At 28.9% G+C, this 17,810-nt stretch overlaps 1 protein-coding gene across 1 annotated transcript; it reads right to left on the minus strand.

Annotated features, from left to right (window-relative positions):
• Window positions 1–873: 873 nt before the first annotated feature.
• Window positions 874–2,058, minus strand: LOC114194027 (zinc-finger homeodomain protein 2-like). The gene has a single exon (XM_028084057.1). The coding sequence runs from the start codon at window positions 1,781–1,783 to the stop codon at window positions 1,004–1,006; it is 780 nt and encodes a 259-aa protein (XP_027939858.1). The 5' UTR covers window positions 1,784–2,058; the 3' UTR covers window positions 874–1,003.
• Between the last annotated feature and the right edge of the window lie 15,752 nt (window positions 2,059–17,810).

The raw sequence follows: 17,810 nt of genomic DNA on the forward strand, positions 1-17,810 counted from the left end.
GAACGTGTAGAACAGTGAGCAAAGCAGAATAAAAGGATTGAGAAGAAAGAGAAATATAGAGCGGTTAAAATAATTGATATGCATGCAAGCAATATTATCGTAGAGAGATAAAAAACTATATATATTTATGATAAAATATGTGAATAATAATAAAAATATATTTGAGTTTTTGTAGGTTTAATTTGATTATTTGTTAAAATAATGTGAGGGTAATGATAATGTGAAAAGGGGTGGAGGAGGGTTCTGCACTTCTGTTCTGCAAGTCTGTAATCTGTGCATGACCCGACAGACTAACACTGTACGATTTTGCCGCGTGAATACCCACCCACTCTCCTCTCCTATAGTTTATTTTCTTCTTTCATTACTTTCTCGCTTTTCACACCGCACTAACCAAACATATACGAGAATGGGATTGAATCATTCAACCCTCACCAATTCATTCATTCATTTACCACCCTTTTCCTTTTCCCTTTTTCCCCCACTCAAAAAATGCCAAACAATACAACAACAAACTCTAACTCAAACTCTCCCACCAATTAATACCCCTCTCACTATATTTTTATCAATTTCTCACGGTTGAATAAATGTGTCCAAAACGGGAACAAAAATGGTTGGTGGGGACTTTCACCTGTTAATGCAAACAACAAAATTAAAACCAATGTCATCCCATTTTCCATTTGCATGTCTTACACGTTCGCTTTATCTTGCTAAACCTCAATTATCGCTTCTGCTAATCCTTCTCTTTATTCGCTCTCCATCTCTTTACACCCACAATTAATTCGCAATTAATGTACAATAATGCTACATCTTAACCTAATCATGCACTTTAATCACTCCTTACTTTGCCAACACGGGAATAAACTCAAACTAAAATTAACCAAAGGAACAGCCCTAGCTTCATCTCCATTAATTCAATTTCAAATTACAATTTTCTCTCTGGAACCCAACGGAAAGATCGAGAGAAAGAATACTATATATTATATTAATAACAATAATTCCGAAATTAGGGTTTCTTACCGAGAGTGTTCTTGTTATTGTGCATCCAAACTTTCAGAACTTTTCTCTCCACATTCGTCTCACCACAGAACTGTTCCACAGCTGATTCATCGTGCTTCTGGATTCTCCACCCCAGCTGTTCCGCGAATGCCAGCATCTTATCCTTCTGTTCCTGCGTGAACTTCGTTCGGAACCGTTTTTTGGATCCCCCGCCGCCGCCACCTCCACCGCCGCTGCTGCTCGGATTCGAGATGTCTTCGTCTTCGCGGCTGAGTCCGCCGCCGGAGGCGGCAGCCGGGAGGGCGAGCGGGCGGTGCTGCGCCATTGGAGGCGTGCCGAGGTGGTGGTGGAGGTAGCCTCCGGCGGCTGGGTGCTGTGGGACTCGGTGGTGATAGTACGGGGAGAATTGATGGTGGTGGTGCAGCGGTGGCGGCGGCTGCGCTCGGTGGTGGAAGGAGCTCATCTCGCCGTCGATCTCCTTGCGGTGAAAATTCCGGTGGCAGTTGCAGGCGGCGCAAATCACGGCCTCCAGAGTGCCGTCCTCGCCGGCCGGCATGAACTCGCAGCATCCGTCGACAGCGTGGCCGCCGAAGCTCACGGCGTGGTTCTTCTGGCATTCTCGGTACCGTACCGCGGCGGCGCCGAACGCTCCCTTCCGTCCCTCGCCGGCGCCTTTGGACCGAGCCGCGGGGTTTCCAAGCGAGTCGTAACTTGCCACCGGCGCTGGCACCGGCGGGTCCGGCATCCCCATTTCCTCCTCCTGCTCCTCTTGCTCGTCGAATTCCATATCACTCTCCACCTTCTCTCCCTAAAAAAAGCTGAAAAGAAAGGCGAAAAATAATTTTTTTTACCAACGAAAATTGAGGTGTGTGTGTTAGGGTTTCTAGAATCGAGAGGAAGTTGAAGTAAGTGGGGGAGAAAGTTGAAGATCTATTCTACTATACTCTACATGTGAGTTTGGGCAAGGGAGTTTTGAGTTTCACCATGATAGAGTATAGGTAGATTGGAAGATAATAATAAAAACTAAGCTAAGTAAGATTGTGTTTGTGTATATATTTATATGGGATTTAAATTAATGAATATATTTAATATATAATAATGGTAAGAATTATTTAATAAAATAATGTTATTATTGTTGTTTGAAGATAAGAGATTGAAGAGGATGTGGTCATGAATAAGCGGTCTGAAGAAAAGAGCTGTTTCACTCAGAAAAGGGTTTCAAATACTTGCCATTACATAATTAACACCTGTACCATTCTTGTTCAGACATTTACTTTTTACTTTAACTGAGGATAACCCATTTCTGCACCCTTTTTCCAAGCCTGTGTCTTTTTTTATTAAAGATATTGCAAAATGCAAGGAAGCTACATTATTAAGAATGAAGAAGAGTGGAAGGTATAATAATAAAAAAATGCAGAGATTAGAGAAAAGGTGTTATTGTAGGTAAGATGAGAGAAGGGAATATGGTTGGTGAGAAAGGAAGAGTGGGAGTGGAAGAAGGAGTAGTGAATGTATTATGTATGTGGTTGAAGAATTTGGGAGCAGAAAATGGAACCATAAAAATAAAACTTAAGACACGGACTTAACATCGGACCAATTAATCTGTCTGCATTTATGGGAGCTGCCTACGTGCCCTCCTTCTCCGACAGGACATGACATCACTCTTCCCTCACACTAACTCCTAAATTCTATTATTATCATTATTCTCTTTCTCATTCCAATTTCTATTACCCTTAACTTAATAACCTTCTCCTCTCTCTCATCACTGTCAAATAATCTTTATCTTTCCCATTAATGTTTCATTTTAAACTCTTGTCATTTGGTTTTTGGTTCTCCACAAGAATCTCCATTGATGTTGTTATCTACAATGATGAGGTTGGAGAAGACGGTGGTTCTGGATTAGGTGACAACAATTCTATTCCTGCACAAATGAAGGAAGCATGTTTTTCGAGAGGGGCTGGGGATTATGGACTTTATGGTGCTTGTAGGGTTTGTTGATTCAAGTTTATGGTATTTCTGGATAAGGAAAATAATTAAACGCTCACAGTTAATGTAAGTGATTAAAACTTTATCTCGCTCTCGTTTTTCACAACTTCAAACAACATGTGCTTCATTGACTCTGTTAAGAAAACCAAAGGAAGATCTTAATTAATATATAACACTTTAAATCTTTATATTAACAATATATTAATTATACTGTATTGTATATAATTGCAGCATCTCTATAGGTAAAACTAAAAAGAATTTTAGAGATTAGTTTATGATTATATAGTCTTTATATTTAACTATTAGTAGGTGTTATAAAATAACTATTTAAAAATAAATAAATAAAAATTACAATCCCCTATTTGGTAAGTATCTCCATGTCTTTTTTGGTAAGTATAGCAATCAAACTATTTTTCTTTCTCTGAAACCAAAGCACATGGTGCCCTAACCACCTATCCCAGCTGAATCGTTTCGTTGTACATGACAAGCTTTTGGACAAAAACTTCAGGTACAAGGAATTTTGCTTTGGTAGGATTCGATGTTGATTAAGTAACCTTAAAGAATTAGTTAGATGCCATATAAATTTATACATATTCTACCTCACATTTATTTTTTAGAAGCACATAAAATTCAGCGACTTGGTGAGAAGAAATGAGATTAATGCAAAGGAGATTCTTAAAAAAATGTTGAAATAGTAGAGTAAAAATTGAAGAGAGAATCTGAATTAGTGTATGAAGTATATATGAGAGATGTGAATGAACGATGATTGAATTAGGAGAAGAAGAGAAAAAGATGGAAAGCAATTATGGATAGGAAGAAGCATTATTGGTGTAGACAAAGGAGGCCCAAGTTCAGAGAAGCTGACCCTCGAAACATGTTCAAAATAATTCATGTGAAGAACTCAAACAAGATTTGGTCAGATCTCGAGGAGCTTCAGGTGTAAGTTTTCCCAACCTACAATTTATCAAACAGTTTTCATTTTTGAACTCCAAACGTTCAATATTAGGGTTTTTCTTTTCTTTTCAGAGGAATCTTTTTCCCTAGACAATCTCGTGGGAGATATCCTCATCATTCAATCAAAAAGAAAAATGCTTAATAATGTAATAAACAACTATTTTTTGTTCATACCTTCGTCAACACTTTGGATTCAAGATATACAAGTCAATAAAAGATAAGTTAATTAAGTTTCAACTCCTATTTAGTCTATTAAATTTGTTTGGTATATTCAGTATTTAAATTTTCTAATTAAATTTTTATGATTTACTTAATTGGATGATTGGATAATAACTTTGTTATTTAATGTACTTTCAATAAGAATAACTTTAACTCCTTGTATTTTTTATAGTGTGAACAAGTAAACAAGATAACGGATCAAAATAACATCACGCCAGTCAGTAAAAATTAAACACTACTAAAAAATATAAAAATTATAATAGAAACTTGATTAAAAATACATTACTTTATAAAATATTTAAACTTAATAAGTCCTAGAAGTAACTTAAGTGGGCGTGCTATAATATTTCTTTGGCTAGAAATGTAGAGATTATTTATTGATAAATTTCTTGAAAGCGACGTGTACCACAAGAAACTAAAAATGAAAAATGATTTGAGCTTCTTTAAATTAATTTGAGATTAGTTTGTGTAAACCCTTAGATTACTTTTCAAAGCAAAATAATTATTTTTGTAAGAGAAACTATATAAGTTAAAAATTGTTTTCACATAAATTAATGAGGTATTTTGATAAACTAATCTTAACTCATAAAGAAACCTATTTAATTTTTTTTTCCTCTGGAAAAATGATGCAAATAAACTCTTATCCAATTATGAATGTTTATAGAAGTTAACTTTTATCAAAAGTTAAGATGCATGAGGTAACTTTAACAAACAATTAAAAGAACATTGAATTGTTTTATTTTTTACAGGGAAAAATGATACTTTTTTTTAGATATATATGTTTTATGCTTTTGTCTTTCTTAGAAGTACTGAAGAAGAGGTAGAGTTGGGTTGATTTTCTTAAAAGGAATGAACATTTGGAATGGCTTTCTTGGACCATACCTGATGGATGAGGGATCATTCATGGTGGTGTATTTGATTTTCTGTTTGGAATAGTTTGGACAAAAGCTGTGTCTTATAACAAATAACCTTTCTAGATTCCTTTTTTTTTTTCCAATGAAAAAAAAAAGGTAATTTAAATATTAAAATTATTTAAAAAGAAAGCAATATAATATTTTAGAAGATAAATAAGGAAAATAGATGATGGAGTGATGGTAGAAGGGTAAAAAAGAAGTTTGAAATAATAATGTGAGAATTAGTTAAGATGAAAAAGAAAATGAGAGAGAGAGAGAGAGAGAGAGAGAGAGAGAGAGAGGGATGGGAGGGTTTTTGTTTTATGAGTGGTGACCGTACTCCTGTCACTATCATGTCAGCGGGACGGAAACCACATTTGGCCTCCATTTTCCTGAAAAAGAGACACCAACCAACACAGTAAATTATGCTCATTACTTTTCCTTTGCATTCAACTCGATACTCATTTTAATATATTCATATTTTAATATTAAGAAAAGATTTTCTTTCAACAATATCTTAAGAAATTACACCATAAATCTATTACAAAATTCAAATTCCATTCAACTTTTCTTTTCTTCTCTTCCAAGAGAGAAAAATAAATATACTAAATGTTTAAAAATTTGAAAACCACCGTATTCAGCAACTGTAATATAATCGACTATTTAGTCACCGATTTTAAAATAAGTAATTAACTATTTTACGATCAAAGTTTTTGTTACTATTTATTGTTTATGGCTAGTTTGATGATTAAAGCATTAGTAACCCGTTTTATTCATTTACCCACTTTTCCAGTCGAACATAAGAGACCGAGTACAATAAGTTTCTTTGTTTTGTCATGTCACTTTAGTTTCATGTTGTAACTTGATTTTTTATGTAGCAAACTAGATGCATTTTAATGTCATTTCCATGCAATTTATTTTATAAAAACTTTGCCTTAAATTCCTAATGGAGCAGAGAGCCTTACACTAAATGGGTATCCAAAAATCAATAAGCCATAAATTTATGTCATTTGATTAATTAGCCACTACTAAACAAGATAAAAACTTGTTTTGCACCTCTTTTATGCAAGATTTCGTGAACAAGTTTTAGGTTGTAAAAGCCTAGTGTTAGAGAAAGATGAGTTTAGGAGAAGAAAAGGTGAAACCTTGAAGTTCCCAAAACTCAAAATAAGATTGTACTTTGTTGGAATAAGAAGAAAAAGAAAGAATGTTCTTAAGAGTTTGGGAGAAAGAGTGTTGAAATGGAGTGAAATAACAGAGTTATAGCGTGGTTGTACTATTTACAGAAGATTTTTAAATTTAAATTTTCTGTTAAAGATTTTTTTTTTAATCTGTTTGTTTGTGTACTTTGTTTAAATAAAACTATTTTAAATATATTTTAAATGTTTAATATATCAAAACCAACGTATTTTAAGGATATTTTAAAATAAAATAAGTTTTTTAAGTATTTTAAGATAAGACTTGGTGCAAAAATGTATTTAAGTATAGTTTAACATTTTCGTTCAACCTGATCACCATATATAAAAGATCTTTATTTTTATTTTTTAATGATTAAAGTATAGCGAAATAATTTCTAATTAGTTAATGAGAATAAAATTAGATCAAATTTATGGAGTAATTTCAGGCCAAAATTCATTCTATATATTGGTACGATTATCTGGAAAAACTCTCATGACTTTTACTTTTATATATTATTAGTAATAATCCTTTTGTACGTTTAATTATGATTTTTCAAGAAATAGTCTCCTAAACTGTCTGTAGAACTGTGAGCAGGTATACTATTAACTTACCAAAACCATCTTAATTAAATTTAAGAAGCTCTTCTTCTAATTGTTATTTAAAATATTTTTAAAATTTTTACAAATAATGTTCACTTTAACTTGTTACACAACTTTCTTGAGCATTATTCGTATCCCTAATAAAATATTAAAAATATAAATAAGTGGGTCTTTCTAAATAAATAAATTTATCAAGATAAGAATAAATAGGTCCTTCACTGTTTCCCCCCAATAAAGTAATTTATGGTGTATTTTCTTGTTTACAATATCTTAACATTGTTTAAGGCTCATAATCCATTAAATTGTCTATTTCTTCGAACAATGGCACAAAGATGTCAGATTCTCAAGGTGCCTCTCCTTTGCATGCATAGGTGAAATCTCTTTTTCTTGTAAGAAATAAAGTAAATATTTTGTCTTTTGTGTTGACTTGGAATTCAAAAAATATTTTTGAAAATCCAGTTGTGTTTTATTATCACTCTGTCAAGATCCTCTTGCGTTACTCCCCATATAACGTTCATTTCCCACAAAATAAATAAATAATATTTTATCTAGAATTAAATTCTGAATTTCTGAAACGATTAAGCTTATTAAAATATCTTAACCAGGTTGGATTGTATGGAAGTGTGTTCATTTGCTAGATCAGGCACTTTGAGTCGATGGAACCGAATTTCTCAAAGGCTTTTGATTATAATAAACATTATGTTCTTTTTCAACAACACACTCAATACCATTGTTCTTATGAACATGATTTTAGTTAATAGGTTGGCTTTTTTTTCTTTTTTTGTATTTTGGGGTATTTTAGAAATTAAATTTGTATAAATGGGTTCCTTATTTTTTTTTTTTGCAAAAATGGATCAAGTCATTATGGTGGAGGACAACATTGGAAGTGAAGTCGTCCTCCTCCGACCAATTTCTTTAACTTAAAAAAAAAAAATACAATGTCGTAATCTAACATAACATTTTCTTATAACATTTTCTTCTATTTAGAAAAAGTGAAGTCGTCATCCCACACGAAGATTTCACTTTTTCAATTTTTTTTTGTTTTTTTGTTTTGTTTTTTGTTTTTTTTTAAATTAATAATTGAAATTTTTTAAAAAAATAAAGAAAATAATAATGAACTGAAAAATGATAGAAAAATAATCAAAACTGAAAAATTTAAAAAAAGAAAAAAAATGAAAACTGAAAAATTTGAAAAAAAGGAAAAATGATGAAAAAAATTGTTAAATTTGAAAAAAAAATCTGAGATATTTTAAAAAAAATGAAAAGTGAAAATTTTGAAAAGAAAAATTAAAAATAATTAAAACTTTGAAAACAAAAAGGTGAAAAGTGAAGCCGTCGTGTTAGAGGACGTCTTCACTCCTCAATTTAAACAAAGTCGTTATCTTTAACGACGACATTATTTAATAAAAACAAAAACAAAACCGGCAGGATAGAAGACGATTTCACTCCGAATGTCGTCCTTCCCCACAACGACTTGACCCAATTTTATAAAAAAAAAATCAACAGACCCTATTTTACAATTTTGGAGTCAAAGGGACCCTGAAATACAAAAGGGCCTAATAGGTTAGAAGATCAACTTTTATGAAACTTTGATTAAAAGCTTATTTTGTTCGATTCACTATAATCATTAAGTGGAACACATAATCAAGTTCTGACTTATTTTTTATTTGTCTATATGGTATTAGAGATTGAATCTCGGGTCGTTAATGCTCTTTTCAAATCGTTAATTAAGTTCAATTAGATATTTATGTCTATATAATAGATTAATCCTAATAAGTTGTTAAAACACTTAAATAATTTTTGTTAAAAAATATAGGAATCTTCATATTAATACGTGTAAATATATTTTTGATCCTTTAAGTTTTCCTGAAATTTGAAATTAGTAATTCTTTAAAATTTTTGACTAATTTAATCCTTCATCTTTAAAGATACATGAATTTAGTTCTTTTAATCAAATTTTGTTAAGTTTATTTAATGTTTCAAGCGCATTGTAGGATAATATTTAAATTGTTTACACCGTTTGACACGTTTTTGTTTTAATGTTAACTCAAATATTATCATAAAACACGTTTCAAATAAATTTAACAAAATTTGGTTAGAAGGACTAAATTCACGCATTTCTAAAGATAAAAGACTAAATTGGTTAAATTTTTTAAAAAAGAACTAATTTTAAATTTCACTTAAACTTAAGAGACCAAAAATATATTTAACTCTATTAATATTAAAGGAGTATTTTCACTTGTTAATATAACAAATCAATACAATAAATAAGAAACTATTCAAAAGAAAAAAAAATCACTTCTTATGTTAAATAGGGAAAACAATAGAGAAAATAATACAGTAAATGTTCTGATATAAAGTATCCATTTTCTTTTATTTGTCAAATATTATAATTATAAATTATTTTTATATGTTTCTTCCTTACAGCTAATTAGTACATTATTACAAATTTAAGAAGGTTAAAGAGTGGATTTTAAATTTAACTTTTCAATCTCACAAAATCAAGTTTGCATTTATTTATATATTGTAAACAATAAATTTTAAATTTAAACTCATGATTTTGATATCATATTAAAAAGTAAAAGTCTAATTCTATAATTCAAAATTGACTTGTAAACTGAGATTTATACTAATTTACATCTTGTAAACTTATTTTATTTTTGGTCAATGGATTTCTAACATAAAAGAACAAGTTTTAATTAGGGGTGGACATAATATACTGAATTGTATTGATCCATGATTAACTGCATTGTTTTATACTGAAAAAAACTGAACTATTTGTAATTAAAACTGAACTTAACTGTTATTCAGTTCAGTTTCAACAAACCAAACTTATATCAGTTAACCCGTGTATGAACTGAACTGGGTGTCCCTTTCCTATTTTATATTAGAACAGTCTCCATTTCTTTTGTTTCAATCAGCACCCACTGTCACAGTAAAAAAGCTTAGATTTTTATGTTTGAAAGCTAATAAACAAGGTTCAAACAATATGGACAATGATAAACTTTAACGAGAAAAAGAACCAATTTGGATGCTTGTTTTTTTTGCAAAGAAACCATTAAAGTTATTAACGTATTTGTTAAATATGGACTTCCTCTACAAAATTAAAGACTATTTGTTAAGCACCGATAGGATATTAATATGTTTTTCCATTTCTATTTTAAAAAAATATATCTTTATTTAAATTCAATTCCCTGTGAATAATAATTCAGCCCTTCTTACATTTATATATATATATATATATATATATATATATAATTTTCTTCTATATTTAAATTCATCACTTGTATTTTACTTAAACATACATTTTATTAAACATACATTTTATAATGTGTTTGCAACTAATAAGATGAGTATTAAGACATGTTTAAAAGAAAAAAATTAATAAAGTTGTAAAATTAGTTTCCTAAACACTTTCAAACTTTGGTTTAAAAATAGTATAATTTAGTTTAAAAGTAGTATAGTTTGGTTTAAAATTAGTGTAATTTAGTTCAAAAATAATACAATTTGGTTCAAAATTAGTACGATTTGATTTAAAAATAGTATTGTTTCGTTAAAAAATAATACAGTTTAGTTCAAAAATAGTATAGTTTGGTTTAAAAAATAGTGTAGTTGATTCAAAATCAGTGCAATTCGATTCAAAAACAGTGAAATTCAGTTCAAAATTAGTGCAATTTGGTTCAAAATCAATACAATTCGGTTCAAAAACAGTCTAGTTAAATTCAAAAGTAGTGCAGTTCAGTTAAAAAATAGTGTAGTTCATTTCAAACTTAGTGCAGTTCATAAAACAGTTCAGTTTATAACAGTTCAGTTCAGTTCATATTATAGTTATTATAGTGCAGTGCAATATAGTACAATTCAGTTTATTAGAAAAAAAAAACAGTGCAGTTCAGTTCGTCTGAACTGTTTTTCATTTCAGTGCATTTCAGACGAACTATTTTTTAGTTCAGTGCAGTTATTGATAATACAGTGCAGTTCGATATATTTTGCCCAACCCTAGTTTTAATTTGTTTTCACTCTTAAGAAGTTGATATTCTATAAAGAAAAGTTAGAATCTTTTCACTCCTTACCTCTTTATTGAATTATAGACCAAAGTACAGTTTCAAATATTTTATGAACATAATAAGCTGACACTTAGCCTCCATTAACAATTTGTTGAATGAGCAAAAGTGTGTATGTATGGTACTAGAAATATCCAAGCACAAACACAATAAAGTCAAAACCCCCTCATAGGTTTCTAAACTCTACATATAGGGTAATAAGCATTACATCAGACATCCAACACATATCACACCAGCCACAGAAAAACTAGAGCAAACTATCTTGCTCAGAATCAGAACCTATCACCAACGTTCATCACATCAAACACAACATTCCCACATACCTCATTAACATAACTAACCAATTTTGGTTAAGACTAAGTAAGCATTTTTACATATATATTTTGTGTTTAACAAATGAAATCGATGGTATATCCATTAAGAAAAGAATTTTAAGACTGATATCTGGTATATGAATGAGGGTAAAATGAATAAATGAGATGATTATGCAGAAAGAAAAAGAGGGTGAAAAAGGTGAGTGAAGTGTGTAAGGTTGATTTTCCATTTGAAATATTGTTGATGGCAGCCTTAAACTTTGTTCCTTCTCCTGTGTGATGTAAGGATTCCATATCTGTGATTTTCTTGACACTAACACTAACAGACACTCATGTTCTGCTACAGTGGACCCTCCATTTGTGATGCCTCCATATTCCTATTACCTAAAACCCTTGACCCACTCAGATTAGATTCTCATATCTTGTCATAATCAACTTACGATTTATCTCCCTCAATATTTCCAAATGCTCCTCTCGTACATACATATATGTCAACTCCAACACCTTCTGCACACACTCAAACAAACATCCACTTCTTTCTTCATTCTTAAGGCATAAGGCTTCATTTTTTTCATTTTAATTATTGCCACTCATCATACCTACCACATACGTTGTCCAACCCAAAAAGGGGTGCCAGAGAATAACCTTTCCTCTTCGCTTTTTTTTTCCTCCTTTCTTCTTCATGGAAACTATTCCCTCCTTTTCATTAACGAAAACCAGGTAATATAAGGTAATTTCAATTAGATAACTGGTTTTTCATTGTAATTTGACATAGGACAAGTAAAGGACACAGTGTTGGTGCTCGCATACGTTGCCAATATTGAAGCGTTTGAATTTGACTATAGTTTGACAAATATGTTCTTATGATAAAATGTCTTTTAAAAATAGTTCAACAATTTAGAAAAAAGTTTTGTAAATTTATTTGGTTGTCATAAATTATAAATTATGTAGAATCCTTTTTCACAGCTTAATTCAATTTTACTATGGTTGTAACAATTTTACCCTGTCTAAGTTCACATGTCAGTATGAACTTTAACATTTGATAGGAATAACTAAATTGAAGAAATATAAGTGAGAAAAACTCAAACAACCAAGAATATGGAAAGTGTTGCATGCGATGTAATACCTCACTATTGTAGCCCACTATTAAAGCCCATTCTAACGTACCTACCTTCTGTCAAAGCCCATATGATAAAATGACTTCGTTTCTACGAAGAAATTTGGTTTGTAAACCGGCAAACGAATACTACACTAAATAATCTAATATTTAAAATTATAAAAATATTACTTTAAAATTATAAAATTGTATTTATATTTTCCCTAGAGTTATAGAAATAAAATTTAAATTGACCGATGTTTCATAATTAAATTATTTTAGATGACATTTTACTGCAATTTAAGAAATAAGATTAACTTATAATCATATTTTCAGTAACTATTTAAGAAAGAAAGTGAACTAATGACAAGAATAAAGTTGAATGGTAAAATTATGTTAAGTAATGTATCATTCTCATTTCTTAGAGCTATTAACACCACCGTTTACTTGGTTCTTGATGTAAGAACCCTATTTTCTTAATCATTACTCATTATAATATTATAATTAAGATTATAACTCATCCATTAATATTATCAGTAATTAGAGTTAAACAGAATTACAATTTAGTCCTTAACTTAGTAATAGAGTATTTCAAAATAGGTTAAAATATTTCATTAGTCGACATTTTTGTTCTAAAATCTCAAATAGGTTCTAAGATTTTTTTTGTCTTAATTAGATCCATATTTTTCAAAATGCGTAACAATTAGGTCCATTCCGTTAGTATGATGTTAACGGTATTAAGGATATGTTACGTGTCAGCTCCTCATTTTAAATTTTTTTTTTAAATTATTCATGCCACATGTCACATCAATATTGTGTCATGTGTCAAGTTAGTAAGGTGACACATGTCAAGTCATTATCTGAATCTCAATTTGGTCCATATATTTATTATTTTGATTACATCTCAGTCCATGTTTTTTTAATTTTTAATTTCATTCTCTCCAAATTGAGACCAAATTTAACTTTTATATAAGTATCATAATGATATTTTTATTATAAGTAATATTTTTATGACATATTTTTAACAATAGTAAGTTTATTTAAATTTAAATTTTACATTAAACTCTATTCATTTATTTTAAAATTTTAAATATATTTATTTTAACTTTTTACAAAATTGTTTTAAAATTTTATATTTAAATTTATAAAATTGTTATTTTTAAACTAACTCTAACATTTGCATATAAATTATTTAAAACAATTTTATATCAAGTTAAAATAAATATTTTAAAATTTTAAAACAAAATATAAGTAAAGTTTAATGTAAAATATAAATTTAAATAAACTTAATATTATTAAAATGTTTGATAAAAATATCATTATAAAATTTATATAAAAGTTAAATTTGATCTTAATTTAGAGTGAATGAAATTGGAAAAGTTTTAAAAAATTATGGACCGAAATGGAATCAAGATAACAAATATATGGACTAAATTGAGATTCAGACAATGACTTGACACGTGTCACCTTACTAACTTGACACGTGGCACAATACTGACATGACAAGTGGCATAAATAATTTTCAAAAAATAAAAATTCAAAATTAAAAAAAAATCAAAAAATTCAAAAAAAATGAAGAGCTGACACGTGGCACATCCTTAACACGGTTAATATTATACTAGCGGAATGGACCCAATTATTTCTCATTTTCAAAAATATGGACCTAATTGAGACTAAAAAAAGTCTTAGGACCTATTTAAGATTTTGGAACAAAAACATGGACCAATGAAATATTTTAACCTTCAAAATATGGTTAACATAATTCGTAAGTACTCCAAAATAGGAACTAAAATCTTATTATAGTCTTTCAACAAAAACTAACACATATTATCTAACTCACTCATATACTATTTCTTCGGTGGATAGTTCCAACTCCATTGCTACTATCCCCATGCACTCCTAAATCTGCTCTCGTTTATACATAATATACAATCATTGCAAGAATAGAAAACAAAAGATACAAAATGTAAGGGTGAGCTAAATATCACAAAAATAATCAATAATGGAAAAATATCATGATTTTCACCAAAGTTTTAAATTAAAGTTAATTAATTAAAAAGTCCAAGAATCACCTACAGAGAAATTTCTAGGCTCAAGACTCTTGCTTTTGGAAAACAAGTATATTGAATGGACTCGTGAGACTATGGACTATGCACCTATCATACCGACCCCCTCTCCTTATTTTATACAAAAATAACTCAAGTGGTACATCATATATCTCATCTCGTACTGACATTAAACTTCACTAAGTATTATCCTCTTCCATATCATATCGTCAGCTCTGTGAAGCCTCTTTCGACTCTCACCACCTAGTTATCATCCTCTATGTGAGTTTGATACTAGTAGAGTCAGGATAGTCCCACATCACACGTCCCCTTCAATACATTTGACCTCATCCTATATTAGCATTTTTCCTTCGAAATAGTCGATGTGACAACCATATCACACTAAACTTTTATAGGCAATCGTACATTTATAAAATATTCATTTTCTCTTTATGATCCTAATAAGTTATACATATAATTGTACATAGATTTAAATGTACAAAAATAAATTTTCGTACAAATTAATAGTTTGTAGTTTTGTACGAAATTTATTTCTATCATTGTTTCTAAAACAACACAAATAAATAACACTTTAACAATTATGTTCCCAAACAACTCATCAATCCAACATGTTTCAAATCATTATTTAACTAAAAAAAATCTTCCTAAACCATTCTGATACTCCAAAATTCACAGTTTCACATAATCAAAAGTCTCACATTACACGGTATTTAAACCTAACATAATCCACCATTTCAATGTCTTACTATATCATTCACAACACAAATTTCAATTCAATGAAAATGTTAGTTATACTCATCAAACCAATTCAAACTAACCAATAATTAAGTCAACATGCAACTACATACTCATACCATATTCTATAAATTCAACCATATAACTTTAAAATGTGAAAGGAATTTAGCTCCCCTTGTCAAATACATTCTATCACTATTCTTCTCCTTACATAATGTCTCCATTTATGATGATCCTATATTCCCAATCCAAGGACCATGGCTAGATGAAGATGCATAAAAATCACATGCAACTAGAGACAGTTGCATATACTAGAAAAATTAGAGTTGCTCTATTAGAAGAGGAAAATTTGAACTTACCCTAATATAAAATTGATTGACTTGTTGGCACTAATTGTTTCTCTGGCTTTGAATCTTCAAGAGAAAGATGCAAAAGGTCAAAGGAAAGAGATTGAGAACTCTATTATTTAAACTAAAAAAAGACTCACTTTAAAACCATTTATTTTTGGGTTAAAACCCAACTTCAAAGCCTAAAATAGCTCTATTTACACAAAAAGAGTTTGATAAACAATTAGAGCTTGATTTTATAATATCTAACAAATAGAGATATGCCTAGAGCATAGAAAAGCCACATACAAGAGTAAAACATATTGCTACAAAAAAAAGGATAAAAAGTGAACTTACTCAAAAGAAAAAATTATTTAGTCCAAAATGTTTTTTAACTCCTCAATCTTTTCGTGGTGCAATTTGCTTTTAAAAATAATAAGAGATTGATGATGAAAATTGAGATAGAAAGAGGAGGAAAGAAAGAGATAGAGATACTAAAGATAAAGACATCAAATAAAGAAGTAAAAAAAATTACAATAGAAAGGCAAACCTTGATTTTTAAATTTAAAAAAAAATAAACTAAATTTATATAAATAATATAAAAATATAAAAATATAAAAATATTTTTTTTAAAATATATATAAAAAATAAAATAAAAAAATGTTGGAAGAGTCGTGGCTCCCCTGTCATAACAGAGGTCCGCCTTTGAGTAGCTGGTTGATGGACAGTTTGACATCTGAAAAATAAAGGAGAAATGTTTAGATTATTGAATATGTATTTGATTAGTACTTTTAGGATATGTTTATATTGTTGATACAACTTTTGTATGTACAAGTATTTAGTCTATGAGAGTTAAAGTTTTTGGAGCTTAGTTAAGTCTAAGCTTGGTCCATGTAAGGGAAACTAGTTTACTTTTCACCATTATTGATTTGATTGGTTAGATGTTGTAGTTGTTACTCTGGAATTTATATTTTTCATGTCCTTCAAGGCATAATGATTGTTGAATATTGATTGAGATATTGATTTAAGATATTATGAGATTGAGGAACAAATTGATGATAAATATATTAGTTTGGTTAAATTGAGTCATGGTACCTGTTTCGACCCGAACCTGAACGATCCGACCAAAACACAACTATCTCTCTCTCTCTCTCTTTCCTTTTTTCTTCCACTCGATACTTCTCCAATGTCTCTCTTTTCCTCCCTCGTTTTCTTTTTGCTTTCCCCTCCTGATACAGTCTAGACTCCAATCCCTGCCTTTGTCCCTTTTCTGTGCCTATATCCCCTTCGTTGTAACCGACCTCCCTCTTTCTTAGGGTACCAGTCCTGCACCTCAACAGATTCAGTGGAATCTTCCCGAAATATCCGGGATTTTTATGTTGTTATAAAATTATAAAATTAGAAAATTAGAAAATTAGAAAATTAGAAAATTAGAAAATTAGAAAATTAGAAAATTAGAAAATTAGAAAATTAGAAAATTAGAAAATTAGAAAATTAGAAAATTAGAAAATTAGAAAATTAGAAAATAAGAAAATAAGAAAATTAGAAAATTAAAAAATTAGAAAATTAGAAAATTAGAAAATTAGAAAATTAGAAAATTAGAAAATTAGAAAATTAGAAAATTAGAAAATTAGAAAATTAGAAAATTAGAAAATTATAAAATTAGAAAAAGTAGAAAATTAGAAAATTAGAAAATTAGAAAATTAGAAAATTATAAATTATAAATTATAGAATTATAGAATTATAGAATTATAGAATTATAGAATTATAGAATTATAGAATTATAGAATTATAGAATTATAGAATTATAGAATTATAGAATTATAGAATTATAGAATCATAGAATTATAGAATTATAGAATTATAGAATTATAGAAATATAGAATTATAGAATTATAGAATTATAGAATTATAGAATTATAGAATTGTAGAATTGTAGAATTGTAGAATTGTAGAATTGTAGAATTGTAGAATTGTAGAATTGTAGAATTATAGAATTATAGAATTATAGAATTATAGAATTATAGAATTATAGAATTATAGAATTATAGAATTATAGAATTATAGAATTATAGAATTATAGAATTATAGAATTATAGAATTATAGAATTATAGAATTATAAAGTTATAAAATTATAAAATTATAGAATTATAGAATTATAGAATTATAGAATTATAAAGTTATAAAATTATAAAATGATAAAATGATAAAATGATAAAATTATCAAATTATCAAATTATAAAATTATAAAATTATAAAATTATAAAATTATAAAATATAAAATTATAAAATTATAAATTATAAATTATCAAAAAAATTATAAAATTATAAAATTATAAATTATAAAATTATAAATTATAAATTATAAATTATAAAATTATAAAA

Source organism: Vigna unguiculata, chromosome 8 (genome assembly GCF_004118075.2).
Source record: "Vigna unguiculata cultivar IT97K-499-35 chromosome 8, ASM411807v1, whole genome shotgun sequence".
Classification (NCBI taxonomy): Eukaryota; Viridiplantae; Streptophyta; class Magnoliopsida; order Fabales; family Fabaceae; genus Vigna; species Vigna unguiculata.